The 19,443-nt window shown below is 39.7% G+C and overlaps 1 protein-coding gene across 4 annotated transcripts; it reads right to left on the reverse strand.

Annotated features, from left to right (window-relative positions):
* Window positions 1-1,865: 1,865 nt before the first annotated feature.
* Window positions 1,866-19,403, reverse strand: INTS12 (integrator complex subunit 12). 4 transcript variants are annotated; one of them, XM_053975797.1, is made up of 8 exons: window positions 19,315-19,403; window positions 17,806-17,959; window positions 12,835-12,998; window positions 10,823-10,969; window positions 10,125-10,312; window positions 6,253-6,412; window positions 4,806-4,958; window positions 1,866-3,059 (listed from the first exon to the last, which is right to left on the reverse strand). In XM_053975797.1, the coding sequence occupies exons 3-8, from the start codon at window positions 12,988-12,990 to the stop codon at window positions 2,478-2,480; spliced, it is 1,386 nt and encodes a 461-aa protein (XP_053831772.1). In that variant the 5' UTR covers window positions 12,991-12,998; window positions 17,806-17,959; window positions 19,315-19,403; the 3' UTR covers window positions 1,866-2,477. The 4 variants fall into 4 exon arrangements, with proteins under 4 accessions (XP_053831772.1, XP_053831771.1, XP_053831773.1 ...); XM_053975796.1 differs by lacking the exon at window positions 19,315-19,403 and adding an exon at window positions 18,465-18,673; XM_053975798.1 differs by lacking the exon at window positions 19,315-19,403 and adding an exon at window positions 18,030-18,149.
* Between the last annotated feature and the right edge of the window lie 40 nt (window positions 19,404-19,443).

Genomic DNA, 19,443 nt, shown 5'->3' on the forward strand with positions numbered 1-19,443 from the left:
GAAAAATCACAGGACTATTTTCCAGTTATTTTTACTAAATAGGAGGCATGCTTCTCAAATTTCAGACGGGCATTCCTTCTTCCTGCCCTACACTACATTCCTCAACCTGACACATGACTTCAGTCAAACAAGCCTGTAGAACAGACTCCTTTCCTGAAAATACAGTTGTTAATTCCATCCTAACTGTAACATCAAAGCAGAAAGCAACTGTTCCCTTCAATCTTCTCTATTTTTCAGCAGTACCTATCTAACATATTCAAGCGAAACACTTGATTTAAAAAACCTGGTCTTTGCTATAAATCCTTTCTGATATAATACTTCAAAGAATCACAATCCTAACTGACATTTTTATACCAACAGAAGACGACTTTGTATTTCATTTAGGAAGCTGGGAAAGTTACAGTGGAAGGAAGTCTTTTGCTGATGCAAACTGTACCTGTATTGCAGATTTTGCTAATGCAGTGCTATCAATGAGTGCAGCCAGACTTGGCCTTATTAGAGGGAAAAGAGAGGCACGCATAAAAAGCACAGCATCACTTATTTCATTCTGAATGGAGGGACCCTACAGTCCATCTACACCAGAGTTATAGATGCAAAGATGAATCAGGTCTGAAGACTATTCTAAATGGCACTAGCTACCACAATTTGAAAACAAGGATCGTTCTTTTTCTGCCTGTGTTCACCCACTGGTGGTACCTAAAGTAATGGGCACAGTTGAGATGTAAGCTCCTGCACTTTCACAAGCAAAGCTTTATGTATGTTCAGAGGCAAGACAGAGGCACCTAGCACCTTGAACACTCCTCTGGGAGCAGGTTTTACTACTGGAATGAACACTTCACATAGGAGCACTTGGTCATTTAGAGAATCTATCTTCACACTACTTTTTAGTGTAGGCAACAGTCTTCTGATTAACACTTAGGGAGAAAATATGCCTTCTGTTTGCTAATGGAACCTGCATCAGTGTATTTTCCTACTAGGCTACCATTAAAAACCCTCTGTGCTGGAAAGGAGGAAGGATGGGCTGATCAAAAAGCAGTAAAAGTTCTGGATTCCTCCTCCTCATGCTGTTATTTTTACACAGCCCTGGAAGCTGCAGGCACTACAAAGATAAAACCTTTTTTTTTTTTTTCCCTCCACAGGAAATAATAGCTGAAAAAATATTCACATTTTTCAGGCAGCTGAGACAAACCTGACTAAATGAAACTATTCCTTTGGCTGTTTAAGGAACTTTAGCCTAAATCTTAATTGTGAAGAAAGAAATGAGGTATGGGAAATAGCTGCCATGTTTCAGCTTTACACACACTTAAAATATAGGACAGCAAAGAAAAACAGTAGCTTTCACCTACCTGTGCCAGTCTGTGTGGTGGGTTGACCATGGACAGATGTCAGGCGCCCACCCCAGCTGCTCTGTCACTCACTCCCCTCCTCAGCTAGGTAGGGGGACACAGAAATAAGATGGAAGGGTCATAGGTCAAGATAAAGGGAGTGAGAGATCACTCACCAATTACCATCATGGGCAAGACTTTGCTTTGGGAAGATTAATGTGATAAGGAGAAAATCAAACTGGCCATGCAAACCCAATACAGTCCAAGATGTTTTCATGTTTAGAGATGCTCCCCTCATCACAGAAGGAATGGAGGGAAATTGCCACATGCTGGTCACAGAGAGCAAGACTCAAGGTCATTTTCCAGTGCCCACCTTGAGCCAATTCCAAGCTGAAAACAACCTGGAGCAGCTGGGATGAAAAGAGGGAGCACAAACCATGAAGTACAGGTCAGGGGTAACAGTGGAGAGCTGGAGTACCTGATATTTCTCAAATACAGGATGGTTCTCTACATTTTAAGAAAACTTGAAGACAGTTTTGACTCTCTTCTGTTCTTTTTATTTGAAGTTTCTCACTGTATAAAACCAAAACAAGCCAATTTAGCAAACTACCAAACCAAAAATTTCAATTTAAATACACTGTTGTTGAACAGTTAAATTTTAAAATTAAAGTATTTTTTCCTCTAACAAGCTTTATAATTTGAGGTAATAAACTGCACAATGTTGAACATCTGAAGCATTTTAAGTATTAGAATATGGGGCGAAAGAAGAGTGGCAATGACTTCCCAGATTAATAATCCTTTTATTATTAACATCTAAGAATGATGGTTTACCAAGTTCAATTTATTAAGTATCTACACAAATGTGGGGGTTTTAATATTAAAAAATACCTGACATCTACAATTTCAAGTTTCAGTGCTCTGAGCTACAAAACCAGGAGCATGTAATAATGAATTCGTCTAACATTAAATTCACAGATTTGGAAAGGCAGAAGGAATATCAGAATTATTAAAGTTTGACCTTCTGTATAACATAGAGTTTGGGCTTCCCTGATTTAACCTCTTTCAGTCCAGTACCTGGGAGATTTCCTTTAAGTAAAACACCGACGCTGCTGTCTCACTGCACACAACCAACAACATCAGCAAGCAGCCTGACTATTTCTTGAGCTTCTTTTGAGCAGCCTTCTTCTTGACCATTTGTAGCCTTTTCATGGCGTTGAGCTGGGACTCCTGCGAGGTCGGGCCCTTCAGGGGCGCCGGCTGGTTGCCGGTGTCAGCCGCGGCTTTGCCGGCGCCGCCCGCGCTGCTGCCCGCGGTGCCGCTGCCGCCGTTGCCGCCGCCGGCCTGGCCGCCGGTGCTGGGGGCGGCGCTGCTGGGGCTGGGCAGCCCCGCCTTGCTCACGTTGTCGCTGCTCACCGAGCGGCTCAGCGTCGTCTTCCCCAGGGTCAGCGGCGGAGGAGGCTTCAGCTGAACGGGGTTTGTGCTGTTGTTGGCAGAAGCTATTTTGGCCCCCAGTCCTGTCTTTGAAGTCGCCAGCCCTGACAAACCCACGGGTTTCTGGTTATTTGAAGAAGCTGCAGGTTTCCCGCTGGCACTCTGCGCTGTCGATCCCAGTTTGGCAGTTGATGGGTTGGCAGAGGAGGTTTTGGCTGCAAAAGCAGCCCATCCTGTAAGGCCACTCGTTGCTGAGGAGGAAACACTTGTACTGGCAGAGTTCCCCGAAACTGCTGCTGAGGTCTAAAATAAATAAGCATTCTTATTATAGCAGCATCTATTTGTGTAACACATCACAGCAGGAATACACTGAGCCTCTGATTCAGTTCTTTTCCCAGGAACACCCAGTGAGTGGACAATATTTCACCACTGGTCACCACAGTTGAAAAGTACTAACAAGAACAGGAAAGGATGCCAGGTGCAGCCAACTTTTAATCTCCCAGGCACAAAGAACATAGTATCCCTTCTCCCCTTTCTTCTGTACACTTAACAGACTACCACACAGCACTGTGATCTCTCCATGAACAATAAAAGCCCAAATTTGTGAACTATATAAAAGGTGGTGGCTTCTTTTTTATTTATTTACTGTTGTTACCAGGTGTCACTTTTCAACAAGCTGACAGATGCTCCGACAAAATCAGACACTGAGCAATTAAGTATTGCATGTACTTTAAGAAACTGTTGAAGTAGGAGTATCTAAACTGTTTCCTTTCTTCTTGGTTCTTAGCAACTTGTACCACAGAGAGAATGAAAAAAAAAATACTATCCTATAGTCTTTTCCCATTCAGGTACTGCAAAAAACAAACTTTCTGCAAACATGGGTTCCCTTTGCCTGTGAAGCAGGCACACTATCCACACTGAGTTCCCACACCTTAAACTCTACAATCACCAGGCTTCAGGTGAAGATGATTTGTTGATTTAAATCAGAGTTCAACCAAATGGCAGAGTCAAAACAAAAACTAAACCTCTCTATTAAAGTAATACTCCTTTTATACTATACTCAGACAACTTCTAAACAGTAAAGTTGATGGAAGAAATCAGGCCCCAGGTCTTACAACCTGTTTAGGCACATTCTGCTGAGGTAAAAAAAGTAATTCACAAGTATAAGTGCTAGAGCAATACCCATCCTAGTATTCATGATGGTTTGCATCCAGGCAGAGCAATGGCAAATATAACTTTGAGCACATGAATAAATGCTTTGATTTGCAGATAAAACTGTGTTTTCCTAAGAAAAGATCATGCTTTATTAGACTACTCTGTTATTTATAACACTGCTTCTGGTTTACCGCCTTTGACCAATTTGACCTTTTGACAATATTTTAACTTGGAGAAACAGAAACATGAGGCAACACAGAATTAAAGAAGAGAATCCCAGAATGGTTTGGGCAGGAAAGCACCTTAAAGATCATCTTGTTCCAACCTTCCTACCATGGGCAGGAATGCCACCCCCTAGATCAGATTATATTTAAGAAGCTCCTAAATTAAACCTCACAGAGTCAGCAACACTTTCCCTATAACCATCTAGGCTAGAAAAGACCTTCAAGATCATCAAATTCAAGTGTAAACCCAGCACTGTCAAGACCACTGTTGCCATGAGAAAAAGACTTCCAAGTGTCAAAATACACATAAGTTACTTGACTAGAGAGAGCAAATAATGTATTTTATACAATTCATAGAATCATAGAATTATTCAGGTTGTGGAAAGGACTTTGAAAATCATCTAGTTCCAATCTCTTTTGCTCAGAGCCCCACCCAGCCTGGCCTTGAACACTTCCAGAGATGGAGTATCCATGTGTGAAGTGAGGCTTTCCCCCCACATTCTTTCAGTGTTCATGCAAACCCACTATGCTGTGCTACTACTCAGTCCACATAGTGTAAGAGACTATTTTCAATTATGGTTCTTATGTGAAAAGATTGGTCTAATTGAAAAAACCCTATTATCTGTGCAGTGAAACAAACTCTTCCTCTGGTAAATTTAAACTACATTACCTTGACTTCTGTTCTCTTGAATGCCAGAAAAGCTGGTGGGGTCTCAGGTTTTAACTTGATTTCTGGTTTCTTGACCAATGGATCCTTCAAAGCTGGTGCAACTGAAACCACTGCAGGAGCTGGTTTTTGAGGTGGTTTTTGTGTCTTCTGAGCCTGTGTAAATGGTAGGAAAAAAACACCCTGAATAAGTTATGGGCCACATAACATGGACTGTTTTGACTGTTAACAAACAGCATGAGCATTTTAAGATTGCAATCTAGCCTTTACAATTACAAGGTTTGAGAAATGAGGCAACAGGGGATGTGGAGGTGTGCTGGGTATGGTACTGGGGACAGGGTCCAGCCAAAAAGCATCTGAACAGAATTTGCTATTTCAGTGTGGAGAGAGTGGCAGTGTTGATATTTGGAGAGCAGGAAAGCACTGGGCATTTACAGGAATAAGGCAGACAGGTGAACTTGCAGAAGACAAGGACACAGTCCAGCAGTACTGGGATGTAGACTGCAAGAGCCTGCTAAGAAGTGGCAGGCAAAATGGCAGAATTCATGCCAAAACAAAAAAAGGAAAGGCCATACTGAAAGCAACTGCTCAATGGCTAAACTGGCTACCCTGTGCAGGAACTGACATCGAGCAAACACTCCTCTGAGTTCAAAGGCCTGATGATCATCAGAATAATCATGTATTTCAGTCAATGTTGGTACATCCTAGGCCAGGATCTTACTTTCCCTTCTTTCCTTGTTTCTTAGTGGAGCCATTTCAACAGATAACACTTGCTAGTTACTGCAAAACAGTTTCAAAAGACATTTTCTGCTGTATTTTTCTGTATTCTGGGTGTGATTTTAAAACATCAGAACTAAAGTCACTAATGTTGCATGCACCCAAAGCTCTTATGTTTCTTTCTCATAATGAGATGAGTGGGAATCTGGTAGAATACTGTTCAGTCATGCAGATAAATCAAAATAAAGGCTTTTTAAAATATTTTTTTTTGAAACTGGAATGTGCTACCCTCAGCTTATTTTTGACCCTGAGAACATTCAACACATCAGATTGAAATTGGCAGTCTTGTCCTACAGGAAAAGAACCACTCATATCCAAAGCTGATAAGAAAACTTAAACTGCTGGGCTATTACTAAAAGCTGAGTATCACCTGAAATTAAAAAAAAAAAAAAAAAGGTTTTAACTTCTGCTTGCCAAGCAGGAAACAATCCTATTTCACTCTTGTTCACTCACCTTCTGATTTTTAAAAAGCTTTGTTTAAGAAGTGCATTACAGAATACTCTTTGAGATGCTACATTGAAAACCACAGCTGCAGCAAGGGAAGCACTGCTGAGAAAAATGGTTCTCCAACGTGCTTCCTAAGACTCGTCTAACCCAGGAAATATTCTCACACAGTAGAAATAGCCTGCTGTATTCAAATAGTGCTCACATGAGACAAAAAACTGACTCCTACCATTCTCTTCATCTGCCTGGTACAGCGGGCACAATACCAGACAAGTCGAGGATCATTCACTTCCTTGTCTGTCACCTGAGGTTTATGGCAATCCTGGTGGTAGAGATTATGGCACTCCTGACACTCCACTAGCTGATTCACAAAAGTAACTGTCATTTGCCTGCAGAGCAAATAGTTAAGAACAGATTATGGGAGAAAGCACTTAGAGGATTATCCAATTGTTGAAAATTTTGCAAGGCTTAAGATAAAAAAACAAAAATATTTTTTCTTCACATATATTTTCTACCTGTGGCAAATTGAATGTATCCCTTTTCTTCCTGTATCAGTTCTTCCTAACTAACATTTTAGAAATTTGGTATTTTTTAAAGGCAATTTATTTCAAGAGATTTGAAGACTTCCTAATTCTATTAAACATGTGTATGTGACAGTCTTGATTTCCCTGTTTGATTTTTAGATTAGAGATGCAAGTCTTGCCTGCTTTGGTTCATCTGGGCGTTTTATGGATACATCACTGCACGCCAATTATGACTTCCTCATTAAATAGCATATGAGGGACAGTCTCCATTTGGGTAATTTTGCTGTCAGCTGCAAAGCAGTACAGTTCAAGAATAAATAATTTCTCAATGACAAGCATGTAGGAGTGTAGGAGTGCTTTCTGCTGCAGGATTTAAAAACATCATCACCCAAGCTCTACGCTACTTTGAAGATGTTTTATTAGCCATCCCTTTGGTCTCTACCCCATAAACAGACACGCGGAATTTGAGATAATACCAGAATCATGGAGAGATGGAATAGAAAGGATTAATTGTGCAGTCCTGCCTTGAAGCAAACATGCAAGCTGGTGATGAGGGTTTCATTTTTGCGTGGGCCTTGCTGAAAGTAATCATGCTGTATAAATGACACATTAGTGATATATACATGGCTGGGAGTCTGCCTGTGAATTACCCAAATACCATTTTCCTAATGATTCCTTCTTTCAGATGACAAATCAAGCTATTTAATTGCTAAGCTGCTTTTGCTCATATCCCCGAAGAGCAGGTACCCAGGTAACCATGGAAACTCTATTTGTAGATACATGGGGAAAGGTAATCCCTTATTTCTTTATATAACAGAAAAACAAAGTCTGAAGGTATTGTCCACGTAAGTACTGGAACATTCTCTAAGGAAGACTTCTCTTTTAAACAGGCTACTTAAAAAGAGAAAGGGAAACCTTTCTGGAATTCTAGGGACCATTATTTGGCATTCAGGATATTTAAAAGATATTTGGTTTGTTTTTTATTCCTAAATAAACTGGATCAGAACAAATGGTCTCAAGAAGGGAGACTCACCCCATTTTAAAATTACAAAAAACAATCCCCAACTGATTAAAAACAAATGAACTCTTCATGCTCAGAAACACGTTAAACCACTTACTTTAAAATTCTAAGACAGCTAAGAAACAAACCTAATGATTTTTTACCTTCAAAAACCAACCAATAAAGAAGTATTAATAGAAAATTAGGTTGTTATTTCCAAACCAGTCTTTTAAAATTTTTTTTTTTGAGAGGAAAACTTTGCTATCATCTACAAACGGCATGTAGTATTTCCTCTTTGTACAACTGAGGAGCCAGTGAGGAGCCTCCATAACTGGTAAGTGGTCCTGATTTTCCCAGACTACAAGTACTGGAGAGGATGAAGTTATTTTAATACTCCCTCCCTCCTTATGCCTAACTTAGTAAAAAAGAACAACTAACTTGATATAAAAGAAAAAGAAGAAAAACACCACAGGCATCAACAATAATTACACCTAATCACTATGAAAATACATTTTACACTTGGCAAATCTTGAAGAAACATTCCATGCCTCTGCTTTAGTTTTTACTTCTATAAATATTCAAAAGCACTTTTTTGCATTTGTGAACCCACAGCTGGGTTCTTGATAGCTTGTCTTCTTAAGCAATATAAACTCTTTTGCTATGAACTCCACCTATTCTGCAATTTGACATGTTTTCATTTACAACTGTTTGAATAATTAGTTATTAAAAGATGTCATTTTAAAAATGTACAGGGATGTTATTATTTTGGCTCAAGATATTACCCCAAAAAAGGGTGCAATAAATAGAGGAATACTGTCTGACCAATGTGCTGGATTCAGAAATTTAAAGCACAAGTCCTGTGAAAAACATCCAGTCCAGCGTGAGCTGGAGACAGACAACCATGTGACATCAGTTTCAGCAGGTTCCATGTAAAATGGAAACAATCCAGAGTGTTGGGGTGACTGCTGCCACTCTCTCTCTAATGAGTTGTTCTTTCCCCAGCAGTGCTTCTCCCACTGTCTGGCATCAGAGATATTTTAGCTAGCCAGGGTAGACACATCTTTTGCAAGAACACTTGAGTTGGTGACCATGAATGGGTAGAAGCAAAGCCTTCAGGAGCCAGTTTAAATAAACAGGGATTGTGGAACAGCTAATGGAACCATGTATCTGGCCTGTGCCTTTCAAAGTCTTGGCTACACTGGGCACAGGAGTTGCATTTTCTTTCTTCTGTTTCTTTACTTTGCAGGCATTTCTCATAATGCCTGCAAGTGTTTTACTTTGCCACGGAAGACACAGAATTAATCATCCACAGCAGGTCAAGACTGTATAAACAGAACCTCATTATCCCCTCCTACCAAACAAGGTAATACCTTACTATTTTTAGTAGCATTTTAACATACCGCTAAATGGGGCTTTGCCTCTTTTAGGAGACAGGAAAAATAGAATTTACAGGAAAAAAGGTAAAGTTCAGATATTTATATACTTCTTCTTTTTTCAATATCTATAATAAGAAACTAAATACTTGATCTAACACATGGGAATAACATGAAATCCCATCAGTCCCCAACTGGTCACCAGCATAATAATCTGTAACTACAGAAATTTATCCTCTGGGCACTGACAACACTTCCCTATCTTCACAACAGGAACAACCATGGAAACGATGAAAGAATAATATTATAGGACACCGTTTCCCAACTGACTCAACCTGAGCTAAAATACATACTGCTGCCAAAAGGCCTGTCCTTCTTCTCTGTCCTGGCTCTACACTCCTGCATCCACACATGTGCCAGCATAAGAATTTACTCTTACTGAGCTGATTGAAACTCAAACCTACTGAAAAACCCACGTGGAGAGCTGATCCAGCTGATCACAAACTGTACTGGCAATACACCCCCCTAAACAGTCCAGGGAAGGAGGTACAATTGGGAGAGCCAAACTGTTCCCTTTGGCAGCACTGGGGCCTAACAAGGATATAAATGATCTGTGAAACAAAATCCTGATGTCAGTGATTTGATCCTAGGATAGTTATTCAAAAGTATTTTGTACATCTGTTAACACTAAATGGACTGCTAGTACCATGTTAATAAGTCCAGTTTTAGAACCTAAAAACAACCTGTCTTCACTGCAAGATATATTTGCTGATAAAACATGGCTATGTGTAAACTAATGTCAAATGATTAGAAAAAGTAGAGCAACACATACAGATCTCATAGTAATACCACCTGAAAGTGCTTTCAGATGAGAACTGATTTTTAAAAAAATGCTTATTGCTAGATATTAATATTTTGTTTTCCAATAATTGAAAAATGTAATTGTCATTATAGGTTTTGCATCTTATCTAGTTTTATTTTTCACTTGTCCTTTCCTGCAGAAAAAAAGCTGGTTCACTCTCTGAAATTCCCATTTTCAAGAATCCATTCTTATTCATGAAGGAGCATTAAATGTATTAGCAATTTTGGATATTAAGTGATTAAGTGATTTCTGGAATAAAAACTTTGAGAAGCATTAACTCAGTGGTACACAATTTTAAAAAAAGTAACTACACCTAGCTGGAAAGAAGCAACATTGACTTACCTGCAAACAACACAGGCTAATCCCATTTCCATAGCAAAGTCATCAGCACTGGTTTCCTCAAAGCTAGATAAATCAGGCATGGATAAATCCTTGCTTGTCTGAACTGTAATAGGAGAGGAACGAGCCTCTTGCTTCTCTACCCTGGGCTTCTTTGGTGCATCAGCTCCTTCAGTAGGATCCCCTTTTGTCTATTAAACACACACACAGAGAATGTGAAAATACAATGAGCTAACAGATTATTAAAATGCGTTAAAATGGAACAGTTATATTCACAGTATAAGAAGGTGTACTTTACGCAGCGTACACACAATGTATTTCTTTAATTACATACTTTCTTCAAAATATTTATGAACTCGAAGCTCAAGCCGCCTTTTTGTACTTCACCTCAAAATCTTTGAAAAAGCTTTGGGAATATCCTATTTCAACTTGCTACATTTTAGTAATCTCTTATGAGATAATATCTTAGGATTTAAAACACAGAATGGTTTGGAAGGCACCCCTTAAGTCCAGCCTCCCCACAATGAGCAGGGAAAACAATCACAGAATAATTACAAGAAGACATTTATTAGATTGCTGAAATGGCAACATGACTGGCTAATGTAGCTCACAGGCTAGATGAGTTGAAAAGGGGAGCTTTGTCTAAAACACCTTTGGGTTTATTAACCAAGTTATTTCACTAGAGAACAAAAATAACTTACTTTGTCTGCAGATCTCTTTTCGGTTTCTTTTTTCACCTTTTCTGATGCAGTGGGCTTCCCATTGTTGTTGCCAGAAGGCAAACTGGATGAAGCTTTAGGCTCTTGCTTAATGGGTTTGGTGACAGATACTTTTGGTTGCTCTACTTCCTGGAAACAGAAACAAAAATTGAAGCCAAATTCTGCTATTGAGTTTCTACCTAATTTGCAAGTAGTGAGATAACAGGACAGGCAAACAATATGCCATACAACACTGATCATCTACATATAGACTTTCTAAAATAAAAACCCATTTCTTAAAATATTTTCATATCATATCAACAAATCACCATTTAAATTGCAGAGAAATAGTAAAATCTTTCCTTACCACTAACCTTTCTGAGGACAATATGCTCCTTTTCCAAAGACAGATCCTCTTTGGAACATTAATTAAAAAGGAGATTCTGCTTTTAAAATTCAAAGAGGCAATGAACATGAATTTTCAGACAGTTCTAAGGACAAAATTCAATATAAGCTAAAAACACAAGCTGACAACTGATATAACCAGACATCAATAATTCATTCCTTCATGGAGACAAATATTGACCTCCTCTTAATCTCAGTCCATATTTGTCTATCAGATTAATAAATTTAGATCTCAACAGAAATCAGTGGTGATCACTAATGACACATTAATGTCAGCAAATGAATAATCAGGAGATCCTGTAAATGAATGACCAGTCACACTGATGGGCACGAGCAAGGTATCCCCTCCCAGCTGGTAAGATGGGAGCAATTCTCTGCTGTATACTGGGACAAGTCCTAAGGCCTGAGCTTCAGCCCTCCAAAGTTCCTTGACTTGACTGTGGTAATCCTGTGCTCCCTACTCTCTTCTTGGATTTCATGGTCAACCACAAATTCACCCTGCAGCCTGCAAATGCAAGGAAAGGAATGCTTGTACTTTTTTTCATTTTTGACCTTTGCAGTCCTGCTGATATTAGATATATACTGAAAAGAGAACAGAAGATTTCTTCCTCTGGCCTGAACCTCAATTTCACCTAAGGGTAGGTGACTTCCAGCCAAGCTGTTATTAGAATTGGCTTCCCAAACCTCTTTGCACTGTTATTCAGCTCCCTGCTTCATCTTTAAACCACACATTTCTTCTTTGAGCTCTGAGATAAAGGGCACCTGAGAGTTTTGAGACCTGTGTTAGGTTTCAGGGAGTTAACAAGATGAACAGAAAGGAGTTAGACCACACAGTAAAGTATGATGTATGCTGAGCAGTACTATTGCCTTTCAGTTATTGGGAGCCACGTAGAAATGAAATATTGCCAAATGTATCAGCATACAGACCATCATTAGAACACAGCAGGCTGACATGCAGGCATCCTAGGGGAGAACAAGACCTCATTATCCATATGGCAATACACAGCAGCACAAGGATGTCCCTGCTTAGCTATTTCCATACGCTCATCTTAAGAGTCAAATATTCTCTCTAGCAGGTGTTCAGTGATTTTCAGTAGATGAAAAGTAATGTTTGTCCATTGGACAGCAATGGTTTCAGCCTGCAAATAATTTCTGTTTTGAACCATTTGGTGCTCTTCTCATATGACTTCATCAACAGAATTTCAAGGAAAGAGATACATCTTTATAGGTAAATAGCTTATTTTGTTCCTTATTTCTCTGTGGCAAAGGTAATCTATATTTTAAAGAACTTTTAGCTCTGAAATGGAACTGCAGAAATATGTAAGTTTGGGTGCACCTTACACAGCATGTCTGATATAATGCTGAATATCTCTTTTATGTCTTGGTGGATCAACAAGGTAAAAAGATTTTCTTCCCATTAACTTCCATTAATTGAATGGATTATGTTGTATGGAGAAGGGGAATGATGAATATGAACACTCCATAATTACTTTTTCTTTTTCCTCAACTTCTGATTCTCTTTTAACCTTTCAGCTGTAAAAGAGGAACCAGGAACAGCAGGAGCTTTATTAAGGCACACAAAAAGGAGCCATGCTCCCTAACAGCAGTACCTTCTGAGAGGGACGATAGCTCGAGTCAGTTCCTCTGGCCAACGACTCGTCAAGAAGTGCTTTCAGCTTTTCAGCAGAGTCCTTACTCTTTGAGTGCAAAAAGCCCAGGGCTTTCAGAAAAATGGGATCCAGCTCCAAGTTCACTGTAGCAGCCATAGTTGTGTCTTCAACGTGAGTTAAAAGAAAAAAGAAAAACAATGACAACTTTATTCACATAGAGCATAATTCAAACAGCATGTGGCAAATAGAAGATTTCTTTTCTTTTTAAAATGAAATTATATTAAACCACAGCAAGGATTATATGTGAATTAATTATCATTAGAAGATAACTATGAACTTCAGTGCTGTAGAACTTAGAATATGACTGGACATCTGGAATGTCAAATTTATTCTTTGGCATATATGATATTCAGAAATGAAACTCATCATACTTACGTAAATGAAAAAAAATTCATACTCTTGATATTTCACATATAAAAATATTGAAAAGTATGCAAAATAAATATTAACTTCAAGAAAAGCAATTACTACCGTTCTCCTTAATACTTTTTGCACATACAGTGATTTCTACCTCGTTGATCATTTATGAGAAACTAGGAAAAATCTTACTTGTAGAAAAATTAACTTTTGAAACTTCTAAAAAGAACAGCTCATTGTAACAGATAAGATATAAACAGCTAGTGTATTGTTTTATATATTTATATATTAAATAGCTGAAAAATAAATTTTTAAATGTAGCTGAAACAGTGAAAAAATTTGTAACTCAGATTGTGACCTATCCACATACTCATGTGACAGTCCAAATGTAATGTCAGATAATGACTATCCAGAGCTGCGAGATGCCACAATGTCCATGGAAATTGAATCAACTGAGGAAAAGGTTACAAGAACTTTAAAAAATTGTTTGCCCCATAGCATTCCTACACTCTGGAGCACTGTGTTAATTTCTTTAAAAAACTCTAAGGAACAGCATTTACACCAGAAATTGTTCCTACAAAGATAGGTACCTAACTTAAATCAGTAAATGACAACTAATAATTTAAGAAATAATATGGGAAGTTTCCTGATCTTTTCTAAAAATGTATGAGAAGTGTTATTGTTAATAATCCCTTTAAGTCTAATTTAAAATACATCACGATGTTTGTAGGTTTGGGTTTTTACCTACATTAATCTAGAAGACATTCTTGAAAAGCCTTTCATTAGTTCTTTCATAAAAGCACTGTCTGGACAGCGTTTTCAGCTGAAGCTTCTAAGGTTTTGTCCAATGAATTCCTTTTGATATTCATGGCAGTGAACTTTTACCTCTCTGGCCAAAACACCAGCACTGGCAGGCTGCTCACTCAACACCTGCCTACCTGTCCCCAGGAACCTTTATCTCATGCTGAGCTTTCACGAGACACCAGAGAATCACTTGACTGAGATAATCAAGGGGTTCAACATACAGAACTTCATAGGGATTTTATCAATGGACCCAGCAGAGAGTTAAGAAACCTCTTCAAGAGCCCCTTCTCTCTTCCTTAATCTTTGGTACTTGACAATTCATTTTCTGGTGGCCACAGAACTTCTGCCAGGAAGTGCTACACACCAGCTACTCACTCGGCTGTATCACTGATCAAGCACACACGGCGCAAGCCCCGTCCCGGCAATTCGGTCTCTCTCTGATGATTACAAAAAGTGAATTCACATAGAAAGCACATACCCTCTTTTCTCTATCCATCTACCTCTGATAAATGTTCAGGCTGCTCTTGAGATCTGTGGGTAGATTATGTCCCACATTTCTTTGTTCAGTGAACATGCCTTCCAAGCGTCAGTACCACACACTCTTAAACCAGGACTCTGCTAAACCCTCTGTTGAATGAAAACTGCAGAATTGATACACTAATTTCAGAAATTTTGTAGAACTCCCTGTTAAAAAAAACATCCCTCAAGTTCTTCTCTGAGCAAAAGAGGAATTCTACTAGGAGTATATACTTGTGTACATGAGAAACAGGCAGCCTCAACAGCCATTCTCTAATATTTTGAGAATAAATGTAAACATAATTCAATTTTCACCTCTCTGAAGGTAACACTTCCCAGATTTGTTTCTAGCTATAGCTTTTAAAAAACATATATTGAAAGGGACTGTAAAACCCCAATTTTTAAAAGGGTTCTCCATATTTATTCTTTTATTTGCTATGTAATTGCAGCAATTCTTTCTGTTCTTGAGGACAATTATAATGTTCTAGGCTACTACGCTTACGACTAACAAATCACAAGAGATTTCTCAAGAGAAGAGAGGAAACTGGGCTTAGTAAACAGTACAAGTATGCTCAGTTTAGTCATGTATTTTCAAATTTCTATTAGTGAGTTAGAGAAGGTAAGTATATTCAATGGAAAGATGAACACATCAGTAACTGTCTTAAAAATAACATTATCTGAAAAAAGCAAATTGATAATTATGCTCTCCTTATGGGACCATAGTAACACTGCTGTCAAACAGGCTACTAACAACATCTGTCCTGGTCCAAAAGGCAAATTATTGCCTTTGGTAGTGGCCCTTTCCAGATGTTCACAGATCAAACCATTTCTAAGTATCAACCAGTGGTTTGACACTTATAAACCTAAGATCCAATTTCATTCATTCGTGTTTTCATGCACAACTGTTCCTCTGGCAGTCAAGTCAGCATACAGCAATGTGACAGCCTTGCGACAAGGACAGCAGAGCGTTTCAATGATGATGCCATAGGCTATTCTGCAAGACAGACCTCCTTGACTTTCTTCTTGAAGTAGAATCTTTGTACAGGAAATAATTCAAATGCTGTTTAGAAAAGAGTGAGTATGACACTGTCTTTTCTGCATTAGATTGATAATGCAGCTGTGAGATCAGAGGGCTGTGTTAAAACCTTTGAATTCTGAGCAGAACAAGTTTTGCACCAAGCAAGCACATCCTTTTGCAACCCAGCATTCACCCATCAGCCTAACCCTAAAAGCATCTTTCTCAACCAAGGTGGACTATTCCAAGTGATCTAAATGTGGATGTGACAGCCTGGTCAGAGAGCGAGAAAATGAGATTCGTTTTCTCATAGTGAACTTGTGAGACTTTTAGAGAGTTGTAAAGAAACGATAACTTGTTAGTATAAACAACCTGCAGGTGGTGTTTTCCTACTCTGTTTTTCTGTTCTTCTCAAGGACTGTTTGTGAGAAAGATGTTTTTGTTAATTAGCCAATCAAGTAGAATGTGTCGAAGCTGTCTATAAAAGAGGAGAGTTTTTCGTATTAAAGCGGCTGTTGTGCAAACAGCCTTCTGCTGAATCTGTGTCGTTTCTTGCTCAACGGCGACAATCTAAATCCATGGGGAAACATAGATGTTAATCAGTGAGTTGCTATTCTTAAAACATACAAGAAGTTTTGGATTCTTTCATTTCTTGAGTATACCACTGTCTTCTGCCAAATACAATCAACCTTAACTGTGCACTCTACAGAATACACGGTCTTCCAACTTAAGACTTATTAAATTTATAGGATGTAGGAGCCCTCTGCCTTTTTTCATTCATTTGCCATCCACTGCTTTGCATACTTGTCCATGTATTATCTTATTCATCATAACTTGCAGCTAAATGGATCTACTTCCATTTTCAGATATGGTCATATATTCAACCATCTGTTTCTGAGCTCCTATTCCTATTATTTTCTGAGGCATGTGTACTACTAAAGATGTTTTTCAAAGAAAGTACACACCTTCTATTTATATTGCAATGCTATTAAAGACTTCTGCTATAATGGCATCCTTTTATAAACTCATCAATATTTTTGTTTTTTACTGCCACTTATGATTAAAAGGCCTTTCACTCACATATCCTTTTCAGCTACCTTCAAGATACGTAGCAGTTACCTTAAAATACAGTCACATGAATCAACAACTTATAATTCCTTCCAACACATTCACTGCACTGCTTTTCATTTACCACCATAAAAACAATTCACTTTTCCCTGTCACTTTGGATCCTTTTGCTCCTCAGAATTTACCCTCTCCCTGACTACATCTATTAACAGTGACAGTGGCAGATTTTGCTTATTTACCAATAATGCTTCTTCCAGGTCACTTTCACATCTGATGAGTCTTAAGAAAGTAGATCTAGGAAAGTCTTAAAAGCAGGAAAAAAAGAACTTCTATTTTCAGCTACTTAACTATCTTAATCAGCACTTGATTTATGACAGGATAATTTCTCAGTTACTTTCCACAAGGGACATTTCAAAACTCACGCACTTCAGTAGTCTGGATAACTGTATTAATGAGAACAATTGTATTAATCCATTCTAATTTCCTTGTCATCGTCTTCAAAGAATCTTTTGAGACACGTGTAAGATCTCCTGCTATGAAGTTACTAGTACTGGCATCCTTAATTTTACATTCTATTCTACAACATATTTTATAATGTTCTTTTAAATTAGTATTCCAATCAGTATCACTACAACCAGCTTATCCAATATTTTAAAAATTACATTAATGCCTTATATTTGCTGTTTTCTCCACAAAAACAGTGAATTATTTCAGGCTTACAGAATCATTCCTTGTGTGAAGGGACCCCTGTGCAACCTCCTGGTCAATGCAAAGTCAACACTGAATTCAGACCAGCTTGCTTAGGACTCTTCCAGCTGGATCCTGAAAATCTCCAAAGACAGGAATGCAAAAATCCATCGGGCCAACCTGTCCCAAGGCCTCACTGTCCTCATTTCCTTGCTTTGAATTGGAGGTTTTAAGTTGTACTGTCTCTCATTCTCCCATTGTGCATGTGAGTATGAAGACTGGCTCTATATCTTTCCAATAATACCCTCAGGAAAATTCAAGCTTCCATTATATCCCCGTAAGCCCACAGCAGCTGGTATCCAACACTCCCTCCAACTCCAGATCTAGCTATTTAGTCACAGAGGACACGCCAATTGATCAGGCATGATTTATCCTTGGCCAATCTGGCTCTTCCCAGTTTCTACCTTCTTTTGCCACAAATGGCTTCTTCCACGATCCTTTCACAGGAGGAAGGAATGAGGCTGAACAGTCTGTAGTTCTCTTGCTTGTCCTTCTTGCCCTTTATGAAGATAAGATTTGCCTTTCTTCACTCTTTGGGATCTCCCTCAGTCTCATGGCCTTTAAAAGATGACAGAAAGCAGCTTTGTGAAGATGCTGTCAGTTGCTGGCACCCTTGAATGAAGTCTACCTGGGCCCATGGACTTATCAGGGAAACAATCCTGCTTCAATCCTCTTCCACAACTTATATTCCTCCTCTCCTTAAGCTCTGCCTTGTGGCAAAAGGCCCTGGGAGACCTTACAGGTCAAGTCTGTGGCAAAGAAGACATCAACTGTTTGACCCTCATCTGTGTCTGCTGTCAGTAACAAACTTGTTCCACGCAGCAGTGGTGATGTATTTTCCTTGTGAATCCCTTTCCTGATAAATGGCACGATCCTTGTGAGTGCCTTTCAGCTCAGGATATTTTGTGATAATTGTACCTGCACAACTGAGATTTGCTAAGCCCTGCTACCACTGAGCTTCAATATTCTGCAGAAAATGGACCTGATGATGTTTCAACATGTCACTGCTCATAGGCTTAAAACACGGGCAAATTGAGTACACCCCCACTACTGCATTATTCACCTTTGCTTTATTCAATGTCCACACTGAAACTTATCAAGTGTACAAATTCCTGGGTATCATTTCTCAGAGAGAGAAGCAAACTTTAGTTAAAAATGAATTTCTGAAACAGCTACGCCAAAGCCAAGACGTGACCCTCCGCAACCTACTCGCTGCAAATGTCTCCCTGGGATTTCTTTTTACCAACGAAGGAAAGGCCTCTCATCTGAAAGCAACACTTTAGAATGCTCGAAAGAATAAAAATGCCACCCTCCTACAACCATTATATATATATATATATATAAGGCACGGGAGGGGCCGTCCCTTGGCACCATCGTGTCCCACAGGGACAGCGCGGCCGCCGCTCCCTCCGGGCCCCCCCGGACACCCAAAGCTCGCCCGGGCCCGAGGGGAAGAGCGGCCAGCTGTGCCTGAGAGCTCTCTCTCTCTCCCTCCTGCCAAACATCCTATTTCTCCCATCCAAGCTTGCCCTCACTGTCCTCTGCCAACTCCTTTTTTCTCGTCCCAAATGCCTCTTCCCGCTGCCAAACCTGCTCTTCCTCCCCCCTCCTAAATTCCTTTTCTCTTCCCCAGACCCCTCTGCTCTCTCCCGATCTCCCTCTTCATCCCCGCTCCCAAACCCCATTTGTCTCCTCCTAAATCCCTCTTCCTCCCCTCCTCCCAAACCCCTCTTCTCCCCCCAACCCCAAAATTCCCTCTTCCTGTTGCCAAACCCCCTCTTCCCTCTCTCAACTCCCCTCTCCCTTCATCCTCCCAGTGGCTCTCTTCCTTTCCCCTTCCCACTTCAAATTTCCTCTTCCCGATTCTCTCTTCCGCCTCTCAAGTCCCCTCTTCCCGCCCGCTGGTGTCTCACCGGAGACGAGAACGAGGAGGACGAGGAGGAGGACGAGGAAGGCGCCCAGGCAGGTCCGCCGCCACCGCAGTCCCCCCGCGCAGCGCGGGCCGCGGGCGGCAGTTCCGGGCGGTGCGTGCGGGCCGGGCC

This window comes from Vidua macroura, chromosome 4 (genome assembly GCF_024509145.1).
Source record: "Vidua macroura isolate BioBank_ID:100142 chromosome 4, ASM2450914v1, whole genome shotgun sequence".
Lineage (NCBI taxonomy): Eukaryota > Metazoa > Chordata > Aves > Passeriformes > Viduidae > Vidua > Vidua macroura.